This window comes from Anser anser (genome assembly GCF_964211835.1).
Source record: "Anser anser genome assembly, chromosome: 11".
NCBI lineage: Eukaryota > Metazoa > Chordata > Aves > Anseriformes > Anatidae > Anser > Anser anser.
This window is the reverse complement of record NC_139732.1, coordinates 7,321,379-7,335,365: the sequence shown is the minus strand read 5'-3', so window position 1 is coordinate 7,335,365 and position 13,987 is coordinate 7,321,379. Positions and strand designations below refer to the sequence as shown.

Genomic DNA, 13,987 nt, shown 5'->3' with positions numbered 1-13,987 from the left:
CACATGTATTACTTGAGGTCATTCTTGCTAATTCTTTAATTGGTTTCTGAAGTTAGTATTTATGGTACTGCATTAGTGGAAAAATTACATGTCGCTATTCTGGAACAACAAAGATCTGTTTGTGTTTATTAATGATAGGTATTTATAGTTGTAGCTGTCCATAAATAAACAATCCAAACTCATGCTATATCAGGATGTAGTGATTTCAAATATTCAGGAGTCTGTGGGCAATCATATTCAGTAAGTAGTATGCTCCAACCAGTTTTTTGTTTTGGCAGCTTCAGTTTTAACAAGGGCAGTAGTTTGAAGATTACTCTGGAGAAAGTTAGTCTTTCCATGTTATGGGTAAATATTTCTATATTGGTTCAAAGTATATGTCACTAATTTTCATGTAATTACATGATACTTAGATCCTAATTAGCGATACCTAGCTGAGATTTTTTTCATTTTGTAATGTATCTGTTTTCAGTGAAGCTGTTGAATAAATGGGATTTCTTACTGATTTAGTTTGAACAGTGTTTAATTAAAATGGAGTTTGAAACAGGACTTGTCTTGGCTAGCACTGCTTTTTTGTTTGCAGTTCTTGGTGTTTTATTTGTTTGTTTGTTTTAAGTGCTCTGTTTTTTAGGGCACTTGGCAAAATTGTGGAAAAAATTTTGTCCCAGATAGTCTATAATACAAATGTCTAATCTAAAGACCCTTGGAACTGGTGAAAAAAAAATATTTTCTGATTAGCTGAGAGGTTTCATGTATTTTCAGATGTTGTGCTAAAAGATTTTTTGTTTGTTTAAAGGTGATTTGGAAGTAAAGTCTCTTATCTCTACAACATTGTCTTAAATGAACTCCAGAGGAAATGCCCAAATCTGTACTGCTATTTATGAGCCAAGATGTTTCATCTGGGATACTGAATTCTGAGCATATATTGACATTCAATGTATTTGCAAGATGGTAGGCATATAAAAGTGTCTCCTTAAAACTTTTAAGCCAATTTGTTTTGTGTAGTTTAAAACATCTGTAAGGATATTAGAAATTAGCAAGAATGTAGATGGCATTTACAAGAACACAAGTCAACTAAACAGTTGATGTTTGATGTAAATGATATTTGAAATGACTAGTTGAGCCTCTCTTGTTATTGGTGACTCAAACATTTTGTAGTTTTCTGATATACTGAGCTTGTTTCCCTGCAGTGATAGGGAGGAATTAAAATGCAAAGTTGTGCTCTGTATTGATGTGGTAAAGATGCTGCTCCAAGAATTTTGCTTCAGGTTGTGCCGAGGAGATGATACAGTTCAGCTGGTGATACTACTCTGGATCGTGTTTTTTTGTTGTCTTTGTTTGGTGGTGGTTATTGATTTAACAGCTACTGTTTTCTTAAAACTGGTGCACAAAACTTTCTTGTGATATCACACTGAGGAATTTGCATAGTACTACGGTGACAAAATTATACTTATTAAATACCAGCTACTGAGTCAGTGAAATTCAGCAAAAGTATGTTATTATTTGAAATAGAACTGTATTGTGGGATGAACATCACCAAATAAAACTTCATAAAAAAATTATTGGGTGAAGAGCTTTCTGAACTGAAGGCCTTTTGTACTTTTGAGAAATGACTGTTATGACACATGATACTGCTGCCAGAGAAGTCTGTGATAATCCCTTATAGACTCTGCTCGAGGCTTTTTCTTCTTATGTTCCCAAACCACCTTGCTCTTTTCCTATTTATGGCAGTGTTAACCAGAATTACTGTATGTCTACGTAGCTTCCTTCAGTCCTGTGGTATAGACAGGCAGTGATGCATTTCCCTTTGGATTTGCAGAGCTTAGTAGGAACTCATGCTAGTTTCAGGAGGTGGCAAGCAGATGGGTTTGATTCCTAGTTTACTGAATGGAAGACAGAATACTCTGGATTTTTATTTTCTTTCATTTATTTATTTTTCCTCAAACGTTGCATTGGCTTAAGTATGAAGTACTAAAACTACTTGAAGCTGTTGGAGCTATTCCGACTTCGTAGATGTAAAAAAGTATTTAACTGATTTATTGGGAGGGGAAAGAAAGGGAAGTGAAAGGAAGAAGAGTAATTCTTCAGCTTTGTAATTTTTGCCCCACAGATGCAAGCCAGCTCTTGAAATTAATAGGTGTATGCTTGCCTTACCAGGCATTGAACTGAGTTCTAACTACACTTGGATAGCTCAGCAATAGGATTTTCAGAGTAGTTTGTTCTATTATTCTGAAAAGGGAGTTCAGCTAATATTGGTTACCTGTTTCTTGCTCATGCTGCCCAGTGTACTCAGCACGTTCCACTAGCAGGCCAGCTGTTTATCATCAAGCTGTTGCAGAGAGCACTTCGGCCAGGACCCCACAGTGGGTACTAAACGTGTGATATTTTTGGTATGCACATGTACCAGCTAAGGCCTCTACGCACCTCATGAAACAGGCATCAAGTAAACAAATTAATTTACGGGGAGCAGCCAGAGGTGTGAGCAGAACCTGGGTTTCCCATATACCAAATTCTGCTACCACAGTTTGGGAGGTGTCACTGAGGAAGGACTTTCAGACCCACTCCTATCGTTTGTACTACTACAGTGTGAGGGTGCTGCTGACACAAGCTGTCCCACTAATGCTGCAGAATTTTTGTCTTTAATTTTTGTATCACGCCTATGGCTACTGCTTCTATGTAAACTGCATAGGAAAAAAGGCTAGCAATTCAGAGGTCTGGATAGTCTAATTTTTTTGTGAAAAAAATGTTTCTTGTGTTGATGTGGCAAAAAAATTCTAGTTAAAATGAGGTTGGTTGTTTTTTTTTCCTTTTAAATAGTAATAAAAGATAAAAATGTAAATTTAAACAGCTTCCCAACCCAGTCATTTCTGAGAAACTATTCCTGAGGCTGTTTTAGCTTTCCTAGCTAAAACGTAGTTTACCAATAGCATTCTAGTAATCACTTCTTTTTAATCTGTTGCATATATGAAGCCCGGACAAAAAGAAGTTATATTCTTCATCCGTTATGTTTATGCATTTTTTACATCTCTATTCTTTATAACCAAAAATAAAACAGCTGTTTCTGAACTTAGCATTTATTAAGTAATGATTAATCTAGGATAGAAGCTGTTGTGATTTTCTTGCTTAAGGAAAAAAAAATCTTTCCATATCCAACAACCTCCTAAATTTCCTTCCAAAAAAATCTAGGTTGAAGCAAGAAAATAATGTCCATGAGACAGTTTAAAAGGATCTCTTCCCAGGACTGGGACAAAGGAAATACAGCTTTCCTTTTTCTTTGAATAAGGCTCTCCTGCTCAGATTTCATCTTTGTATGATTTTCAGATGTCTTTATATGCACATGGGATGATACTCTTTCTCTCTCTCTGTCATTCTCTTTCAGTTTGTACAGTGAGTCTATGCAGAATCCTACAAATCCTGTGAAACTAAGGTGAGTGAAACGTCGTCTTTCTAGATTTCAGATAACATGAATAATTGGACTCGTCTCCAAAGCCCATTGTTCAAACCAGCAGATGGTGCTATGCAGCATCTTATGAATTCACATTATCAACTAGAGTATTTTTTTGAACAAGGAAACTACTTAAAGTTTCTAGTACAATTTCTGAGCTGAAACAAATGTTTGTGGAATTAAGTAGTGATTTCCTTTAGTCTGTGGGACTATTTTACTGGGTATGTTTTCAGTCTTTAGATGTTAACATGTGCCATATATTGTTTTATTTTTTTTTTTTCATGATGGAATCAGGGGTACCCAACCACACTTAAAGCAACTGTAACTGTTCATGTTACTTAGTAAAGGTTTGAATTTTCTGACAGAATAACTAATAAAACTTTCATATTAAGAGCTAAAATGGTTTAGAAGAGAGAGAAATTCTGGGAACTGTAAGTAAAAACATCAGCTAAGCCTTTTATTTATGGAATACAGATGAGGGAAGGGTTAGCTTTTTTGGTCTTGTTTTGGTTTTCTTTCAACAATAACCCTAGCTCTATGAATAGTACAAAACAGTTGAAATATTCAATTATATACTGCATAATAACTGAGGCCCTAAAAAGCGTGCAGTGAGGTAATACAGTGTGGATATATCTTTTAGTGAAAAACCGTTTAACAAATGAAATGGCCTTGTTTTTAGTTTTAAATTGCAGCGTAGCTGTACATTGCCCTGGGTTATTTAACAAAAGGGTTAAGTGAAAATTCTGATGCAAGAATCAAATATTGAGCACTTGAATTGTAAATAAGATTGTTCCAAGGTTTCAATTTGCTGTATTAGTCAGTGACAAGTACAACATTTTTAATGCATGCCATAAGATTAGTCTACCCAAAGTAAACAAGCAGTAGTCTGTGTGCATCTCCAGCAACTGGTTAGGGTTATATGTATGCAGCTTTGTTTCTGATAATGGATTCAAATTCAACATAAATAAAAACAGTGTACATTAAGGAGGATAAATATCTAATTGCCATAAACTGCATCTAGAATTGAATGGCTGTAAACATGCTAACCATAGAAAACAATTCTTCAGAACAGAAAGTAACTGGTTGGATGATTATTAGGAAAGTATCTATACTTCTTTTGTCTATTAAGCATTTCCTCTTCAGCAATGGAGTACATGTTTTTAGGATGTTTTTTGAAATCCAGTGGTTTGACCTTTTAAATGAGATGGAAGTGTATTACATGGGTATTACATGGGTTACACAGAATTTGTTGCATTGTACAGAAGTAATCCTTTGTAGAATCTGAGATCAGTAGAGAGCAGACCTATGCTGTTAAAAGTTTTGATAACATTCAATTTTAGTTCAGAAATATTACTTTTTACATTAGCATTTTAAAGAAGGAAAAATATTTAATATCAGTATGCGTAAATAAGGTATAAACAGAATTTTATACATCTTGGTTTCAAAGAGTGTTTAAAAATGTGCTGTACTTGCTTAGTTTGAAAAAAGAATGTGGAGTCTGGGTATTTGCTTTTGAAGTGCACAATATAGGCCTAGGCAGAATTATGTTTCTGCAGAGCATCATGATTAGTGAAACTTATATCTAACAGAATTCAAAATTATCAGTATAGGGTGAACTGTTTGTAGCTGAATATATCGGTTTAGAAAAATATTAGGAAAATGTGACTTTGATTTGAATATTATGGATTGTTTTCCCAAGAAGGGTTTTTATATTTTTTAGATAACTGAATAATATGCTTATATAGTTGCATTCACCTGTTTACTTTAAAAAATAATAATAAAAAAGAGTTCTTTGCCAGAAGTCTTTCACTAATACTTATGTATTTTTGAAAAAGTTAGCTTATACTGAAACATGTGGCTTTCAATAAATATGCTGAAATATCTTTCTCCCTTCTTAAAAGGTGGCTACCTCAGTATTACATTTAACTCAAAACATGTAATACTTTTGAATACACAAGACATTCAGTTTCAAAGCGTAATTGCAGTAACAAGAATGTGCTATTGATAAGTTACAGAAGACAAGAATGGATTTGAAAAGACAGACGTTCAATGTTCACACTTAGCATCTTCATGTCAGCTTTTTAATTGTTTCTTACAAAGTTGATAAAGAGTTATAATTTTTGGTGTATCTTTAAGAAAAATCTTCCATTTAAACCGACATTTTAGAACTTGAAGCCTCTTGAAATTACTGCAAAATTATGATATTCATCACAATATTTAACAGTTAAAAACATTTAAAAACACCTACAACTTTTTTTGTTTCTTCTGTCAACTGAGTTATGTTTCTCAATAATTAAGCACTGGATTAAAAAATTTACAGTAGGTTTGTCATATTTGTGCTTTGAAGATTAATGGATCAAAAAGTAGAAGATAAGGATCAGGACCACATCTTAAAGATTATAGTAATACAGATAAGAATGTATTTCTGATATCTTAATACAGGCTGATTTACAACAGACTGAAATAATATACTTGCTGTCCACATGAAATTAAAATTGTTCACAAGCAGTATTATTCATTCTTTTAAAAATTTCATTGTATTTATGCATATGAAATATATTTTAAATATTTCTTTTAGGGGAAACTATCTTGCGTGAGGCAAACTGTTTTAGTATCATCCTTAAAGCAGTAGTATTTCAGGAAAATGTATGTTTACCTTGTAAATTTAAATTATTATTTTCCGTGCTAAACTGTGATCTAATCTCTTCGTGTATTTTCTATTTAATATCCTGAAAATGACTATTGAAATGACTAACTCTCTTATCCTTGAACTCACTGCATTACTACACTTCATGTCACTTCATCATTTAATTTGTATGGTTTCCAAATCGTAGTGATTATCATCTATTAGTACCCCTGGTGACAGAGGGCAGGACACTGTTGTATCAGAGTTAATAAAGCAGAAACACAAGCCTAATTACTATGGGAGGTAAGCCATGCTGGCAAGATTTACCTTTCACATAAGGTCTATATGTGGTTAATACTTACAAATAAAGATGGATAGATAGACATCCATATGTGTGCATTTCTCTTTCGTGTTGGAATAATTCATTTTTGTATCAGGCTTCTGTGCATATATTACTGTAATAGGTTTCAGATGCTTAATGTTCAATTTTGAAAACTTAGTTATACATGGAAGATTTCATCTGAGTTAATTCAAATGGTTATGTAAATATAGTGTAAATGCTCTTAGGAGTTGCTTTTATCTCTGCGCATATATATTCAAAAGTATACATAGTATGTATATAAGCTTAAGGTTGATTCAGAACTAGTCTGTGCATAAGAAGCTGAAAATACTTGTCATTACAGTATTAAATGTGTACCTAATATTAAATATGGTTTTATATGGATTTTAGAGGAGTATGTATGTGTGTGTATTTATTTACAAGTATGTGCGTGCATGCACACAGAGAAATCAGTATAGCGAATGCTTTTTTTTCTGCCACTGCCTTATCACTCAAATATATGTTGTTGGCTCCAGGCTCTTACAGATCATAGTGATTTTAAGGTGAAAGGGCTTAATCAGATACTTCAAGTCTCTACAACTAATACACATTATAAAAGAGGGGAAAAAAAAATCTCACAGCTGCAAATATAGGTGTATTTAGTTTGCTGGGTATTATGCTTGTCTGGAAAATTTTAATTCATTGTCTGAGTGGTATTTATGATGATTTGTGATGAAATCTTTATTAAAAAGGAAGAAATACAGAACTTTTAATGCTATGAAACTGAAAAGAGTTATGGTGGTTTGTACAAGACTTCATATGAAATGTTTTATTGATTGACTGTATGTCAATTTTAATTTAAGCTTTATGATTCAATCTGTGTCTATTTTTAATTTAAGTGGATTACATTCCGTAAAGATCCTTTTACTGTATTGACTTGGATGTACCATATTATTAGGTACTATGAGTTCAGCTTCTACAAATCTGTTAATACATAAAACCATAAGAAGCCTCTTATGTTCAAACCAGGTTAGAGTGAAGACATCAGATTAATATTTGATCATGTAGAAGTGCCCTTAATCAGATTTACTTATTTCTCAGAGTGTTTCTGCAATTATCATAATTGTTGTGCTAAACATGTTTGTCTTTTATATCTGGCTTTGGGCATAATCTTCTCTCTTGAAACCCTCTCATTGTGGGACTCAGATTCCTGCACAAAACCCAATTAATATTAAGATGACAATCCCTGATGAGTTTCCCAAGGAGCCAGCAGCTGAGCAGACTCTGTAACGTTCTTAAGTACAGACTACTTGAATGATCAAGAGCATCTGAGGGAGACATACAATTCAATAATCCCTTTCTCAGGAAAGTCAAGAGTCCTGTGAGATAAGAGTGAAATCAAAGGAACACATCAGAAAGAAAATGACTGGTATAGTCTTGTAGTGTCTCTATTAAAATGCAAAAGTTATGGATTTTTTTAGGGGTGATGGGAACCTTTTCTGTTTTATTGATTTCTTTTTATAGTTTGATGATTTCTCTAAGATTATCTCAAAAGCTTAAAGAAAAAAGAGACTTCATCAAAAGGTATTTTGTGTGACAGAAGCATACATACTTTTTGCTTTCTATTATATTAACTAATACAGCACGTTTCAGTGGTTCCTGATTTGTGAGACTTAAACTTGAGCACTTTATGTATATGATGTTTGTTGTGGTTTTTATTCCAATGGTGACCCCTAAATGATAAATAGGCCACATGTGACTCGCTACTATAAGGGCTGTTATTTGAAAATATGGAGTTGAAGAAAAGCAATACTGCTTTCTATGTGTTTTTTTTTTTTTTTTTTGGCAAGGTTTATACATCAAAAATGGAAACAGCTCATCTTTTCTGATATCGTCTTCTGTGGTCTGATATCAACAACTACATTTACTGTCTGATGGTAACATGCTAACCTATTGATTTGTAATCAGAAATGGGTTTCCTGTCACTTTAAAAGGGAAGCACTAAGGGGCAGTAAAAACAAGCTTGTCTATTCTAAATGGAGCTCCAGCTCTAAATGTTCAGGCTCCATGCTGTACATTTTCACTTTTTTTTTTTTTAAAAAAAAAGATCCTACAGTTACATTGAACCTATCTAGTAAGTTTTCCTGTACAGCTTTGGTGTGTTTAAATTATTTTTGAAGTCCTTAACAAATATCCATAATTAAGATTTTTGTTGTTAATGACTATACGGCTGAAGCTGATATTTCTAGATGTAAAAACACAAAACTAAACCAAACAACTCAATGCTGCTAAGTGTTCTTTTGTTTTAAATCATTTGGAAAGTTTCAATATTTGAGACTTGTTAGACAGTAAACATTACTAAGTGATCAAAATGCTCATGTTCAGAAATGCTCCTTTGTATTATTATTATTACTATTTTTAGTTTTCCTGCATTGTCCCTTATGTATTGCCCTGAACAGATTTACTCAAATAGTTACATACCAATTTCTTTTAAAATTGGCAAGACTGTAATGGAATACAACACAGATGCTTTCTAAATGCAGATTTTGTCTTATTCATCCCCAGTTTTCAGTTCAGTTTATTATATATTGTGGTAAACATTGCTGCTGAGGCCATTATCCTAAGAAAGTCTAATATTACATTAGAAGCATGACCTGCCAACATAAGCATTTTTGTGCATTTCTTCATTCCAAACTAGACTAAGTTATGAAGGATGTGGAATAAAACGTTCCTTCTAGTTTTCTTCTAACTAATTAATATTCAAAAGAATCAAAGAGGAAAAATGAATACCTAAATCATACATATGTATATGCCTTCTGAGCTTTATAATAAAGGCAAAATAACCCCTTACTTGGTTAAAATCCAACTTAGGAGTCAACATACAAAGGTGACTGCTGTATAATATTAGACCTATCTGTATTATGTGGGCACGTTACAGCTCCACCAGAATCTCTCAATAGTAATTATTATGCCAAGCACCCTGTTGGCACAATTACACTAAAGCTCTAATTAGTAGCAGTAAGATTAGAACCCCTACATGTTAAATCTGTAGAAGCAAATCTGAGTGAAGGATTTAAAACAGTTTCAAAACATTGTGTTGTCTTTATTACAGTCTTTATATTTCAGTAAAGAAGGGTTTTCTATAAAATGCACTTAAAATAATCTGGTCCTGTCACTAAAAATAGGAAAGATAAGGTAATTGCAGTCAAACCTCAGTACTCTGCTTCTATCTAGGTGCTTTATGTCTGAAGTGACAAATCCAGTGAACTCTGGTGGAAGTTATATACTTCCTTTCTTCCTTTGATGAACTGATATTTTTTTGGATGGATAAAGGCTTTTCCTGGTGCCTTCAGTTAGTTCATAGTAACCATTGAGTATTTTGTGCAGAAATTTTCTGGCATGTGCCAAGTCTCACGTCAGAACTTTATCAGCAACCAAATGTGATTTTAGCTAATCCACACCTCTCAATTTCACTCATCACTTTTCTTCTTTCTGTAAAATAACAAAACACAAAGTCCATAGCTTTTCAGACAGTACTGGGCAATGCCAATCTGAATATGTGTCCTTAGCGGGGAAGAAAGAGAAGCGGGCAGAAACATTGACATTGTTGAGGATTGATTTTTAACTGCTTAAAATACTGTAGTCTTATTGCCTAGCATTTTAGCAGTTGTCAAATGACCGGTGATGCATCTTTGTCTAGATTTAAGAATATCTGCCAGAATGGAATTAAAGGTACCTGCTTCATTATAACATTTTGCATATCTCATGAGGTCCACTCCCCCAGTGTTAAATCTTAGCTTATAGTATGTTCAACTAATGCATTGACTTGACTAATCACCCTTAGAGAAGATAGTATTTGTATGCTTGAGGTTTTTTCCTCTGCTTCTTAGTATAGTTTGTGTTAGGGGGTGAAGAAGTTGCTGTTTTCTGGATTCTTTGTTTTAGGAACAACTTTCTTATCTGTAATGAACTGGAATAATTCCTCTCATATCAATTTAATTATTCTTATTTATAACATCAATTTCTCACTGAGGAAATGATTGTATAATTGTTTTATCTTAATGTTTATTGATTGTATAGTGCCACTCCCATTAATGAGGAAAGCTGGATGCAAAGCTATCTGAACCTGGTAAATATGTTCCCACTGTCTCCAGTAAGATTTGCATTACGCCTACGGTGGAAACAGACTTCGGGGAGCTCTTCTCAGGCTCCTGCTGAGGGGATGAGTGCACTTTCTGTATGTTTCCTCAAGGTTACTCTAGAAGCAGGGTTTTAAACAAACACCACAAACGTACCGAAAAAAGGATCTAGGAATTAATTTTGTGATGCATTTTGTACTTCACCCCTTCATGTTTTACGATGCTCATTCCTACATTCTTATACATTGTGGTAACTTGGGCTGGCAAAAACAGCCTACTAGGCTTCTCCTACAGTGTTCCCCATGTCCCCAGTAGAACAGCGAGTCTTATATGACAGTAGTATTGTTTTGTCAGCAGAGGAAGAAGCATTAAAGTATTTTTCAGTATAGCTTCAGGGACTTGTACTGCTGCAGAGAGCCGCACAGTCTCCATTACATTGCACTAACTCTACTCAGGCAGCTTCATATAATCAATCTAGTTAAATACCTTTCTTCATAAATGCATAGATATTCAGGGCACAGGTGAAAATCATCAGTGCTCCAAAGATATTGGGTTTTTATATGCATTATTCAGACTTAATTTATATACGCTCATTGCTCTCTGTAATATGTAGCAGACTCAAGAGCCTGCTGTCTTAGTTTCAATATTTACCCAGATTTTTTTTGTTCTTTTACTCTCAACTTCAGGGAAGAAAGTCTGTAATGAAAAATGATAGTAATTTATGAATAACAAAATAGCTGTCATTAAATTTAAAAAAAAGTTCTCGCATTTTAAAGAATTTAAATTTGTCAAAGTTCATGTTTCTCTCATTGTTAGTGCTATTAAATGCATATTAGCATGGTCATTTTTGTTTAATGGAAACAAATAACAGTTAATCTTATTGGGAGGTTAAGTGGGTTTACTCTGTAAAGGGCAAATCCCAGATGAATGTTTTCTTTTTTAAAGAATAGCTTTAGTCGCTGACAGATGGTCTCTGTCTGAGTCTCTCTGTAGACAGATACAGTTTCTTTTTACACATTTATGAAAGTTGTAGATACAGATATTCAGTAATATGCTGTTGTGTAGGACAAAGAGCAAGCCTGGTGGATTGATAGGATTAGATTTCAGAACAGTGACATATGGTTGGTTTATCAAAGTACATGCAATTTGAAAAGGAAAAAAAAAAGTATTTACCAAGTTACAGCTATTCACATAATGGAAGAATTCTACATTTGGCCACTCTTATAAAAGACAGTACGGTAGCTCTTATTTAACTCTGCTTAGAGTTGGGTATATCATTATTATGTTCTGATTGTGTGCATTTCTGGTTTTCAGAACTCTTCAAACAAATCGCTGTGAGATCTTACGTGCAGAAAAACATTAATACTCTAATTTAGAATATTGATAATTTGCTCGCTGACCCTGCCCAATCAGATATCAATATCACTTACATTTTTGTTGCAAAGCTATTTTATAAATACAAGTAACAGCATCCATAATCCTGCATGGCAAGCCTCCATTTTGCTTACCCTGTATGCTACGTGTAAAGTTATAACATCATTATAACCCTAGTCAAATAACTATACAACATATTTAGTGGTAATTTGTCACACTAAAATTATTCATAGGTGTCTTGAGTAAGCCCCGTTATATTTATGTGCTGTGCCATACCATGTTTTTTGGCAATGGAGTTTGCTGGATTTCATAGATTTACTGTGTCTGCTTTTTTTATGACTGACATAGCAATAACCAGATTGCAAGGATATTTATGTTGTTTGTGGCTTAGCAAGATAATTAAAGGATATAAATTAATCAAGTGCAATTAATTAGAAACTTTATGTTCACAGCAGTCCTTCTTTGCATGTATAATTTATATGTATTGATTTCCTGGCTTTCATTAGCCTATGAGATAACAGCAAAAATGCATTAGAGAAGAAAATGTACAATTAGCGTGAGAGTGAACCCTGGCATAATTGATAGATCAGCACATGTTTGGGGCAAATATAAAGCTTTGTTAACTGTCATAAGCAGTTAGAATTGATAAGTGGTATTTCACTACATATCTCTCAGCTGATTAATGGTGTTTTTAAAGAGTCCTCTTAATGGGAAGCTGATAGGCTGGTTGAATTTACATTTTAATCAGAGTATTTATGATGGAGGCAGCTACAGAAATTCACTGGCACAGTGGTAAGGACCTTTCCCTGAGGGATTTAGGGGAGAGAAAGCATTTTAACATGGCTACTCGCCTTCCCCTGCTTTGTGTGACCTGGTCAGCGCATAGGCAGGGCAAGCTCTTTTGCTGGCAACTTGCAATAACTTTGTTAAAGAGAATTTCAGTTTTTAATGTGTGAAAAGTAGAAAGGTAAAAACAGAATGATGTCCTACAGATGTGCTCAGGGAAGAGTTAGCTGTGCTGTCAACAGAAATGATCCCTAATGACTACATGTGGATCCTCTCTGTGTGAGCTGCTGTGTTTTAGTTCAGTTAAATCGGCACATGATGCTCTTCTAAACCCGTAGACAGGATACTTAAAAGCATTACCCTATCTTTAGGTGTTGGATCTATTACAATGTCTTGGAGTTGAAGCAGGGAGAAAGGTAAATCAGCACTTCTGGCTGCTTTTTCCTTTTTAAGTATAATTCTCCTTATACATGAAAGCACCAACGCAAAGGATTGATTTTTTAAAAGTGACTAAAACTGGATCAGAAAAAACATGGATGTTTGGAAGTTTAGAGAAAGCTGAAATAATAATCTCACTTTTCTTATGTTGTTTGTTTTTGTTTCTAAAGCCATGTTTCTAGAATAAAGTTCTTGATCAGAAATGTTTCTGAACTATAAATACCAGTTTGATGGAATCTGGGGAAGGCACTGGGTTTGAGATACCTTTTAGTGTTTCCTATTGATTGTTCCTTTTGAAAGTCTGTGTTCAGCAGGATGGCTGTGTTGATTCAGAAAGCAATACTACATAGGAAAATCAGATATATAACTTAGAGAAATGTTTTGTGTTTTTTTTTTTCGTAGATTCAGTTCCTTAAAAAGGTAGGATTATTGATAACTTAAGCCTAGATTCACAGAAGAGTTAAGTGATAACAGAGAACTGAACTAGAAGTGCACAAAAGCCTAAACTCCACTCAGCCAAATTAACTGGAGATAAGGATATAAGCTTTGTATCACATTTTCATTGGTAGTATGTTAGCATAGAAAATGTTTCATTTAGGTTTATGAATCACTGAATGAAGTTTTGTCTGTTTTCCTGCTGTCTGGATTGAGCCCATTGTGAGGCCCTGTCTAGGAAAAGGAATGGATGTGCTGAGTTCCTGGGAGAAGGAACAGACTGATGTGGATCTCGGCCTGAAATCCCATGCATCAGCTCTCCTTCATTAAAAGCCACTCATTTTACCCATATCAGGTTGTGAGTAATGAGAAGTACAGTAGTTTCTCTTTTCTTAGGTTTGATTTCCCATTTACCCATCATCTGAAAC

General features: G+C 34.1%; 1 protein-coding gene across 13 annotated transcripts in view; it reads left to right on the top strand.

The window, feature by feature from the left end:
- The window catches only part of LOC310879881 (uncharacterized protein), a 295,028-nt gene that overhangs the window by 13,658 nt on the left and 267,383 nt on the right, over window positions 1-13,987 (top strand). For 12 of the 13 annotated variants that reach the window (XR_014571199.1, XR_014571200.1, XR_014571201.1 and 9 more), the window contains one exon: window positions 3,377-3,424. Coding sequence is in view for 7 of the 13 variants with exons in the window: in XM_083794870.1 (XP_083650996.1) it covers window positions 3,377-3,424 (48 nt within the window). In the remaining 6 variants the exon portion in view is untranslated. Of the gene's footprint in view, window positions 1-3,376; window positions 3,425-5,343; window positions 6,452-13,987 lie in introns of those variants that run through there. The other variant, XM_083794868.1, reaches the window with a different exon arrangement.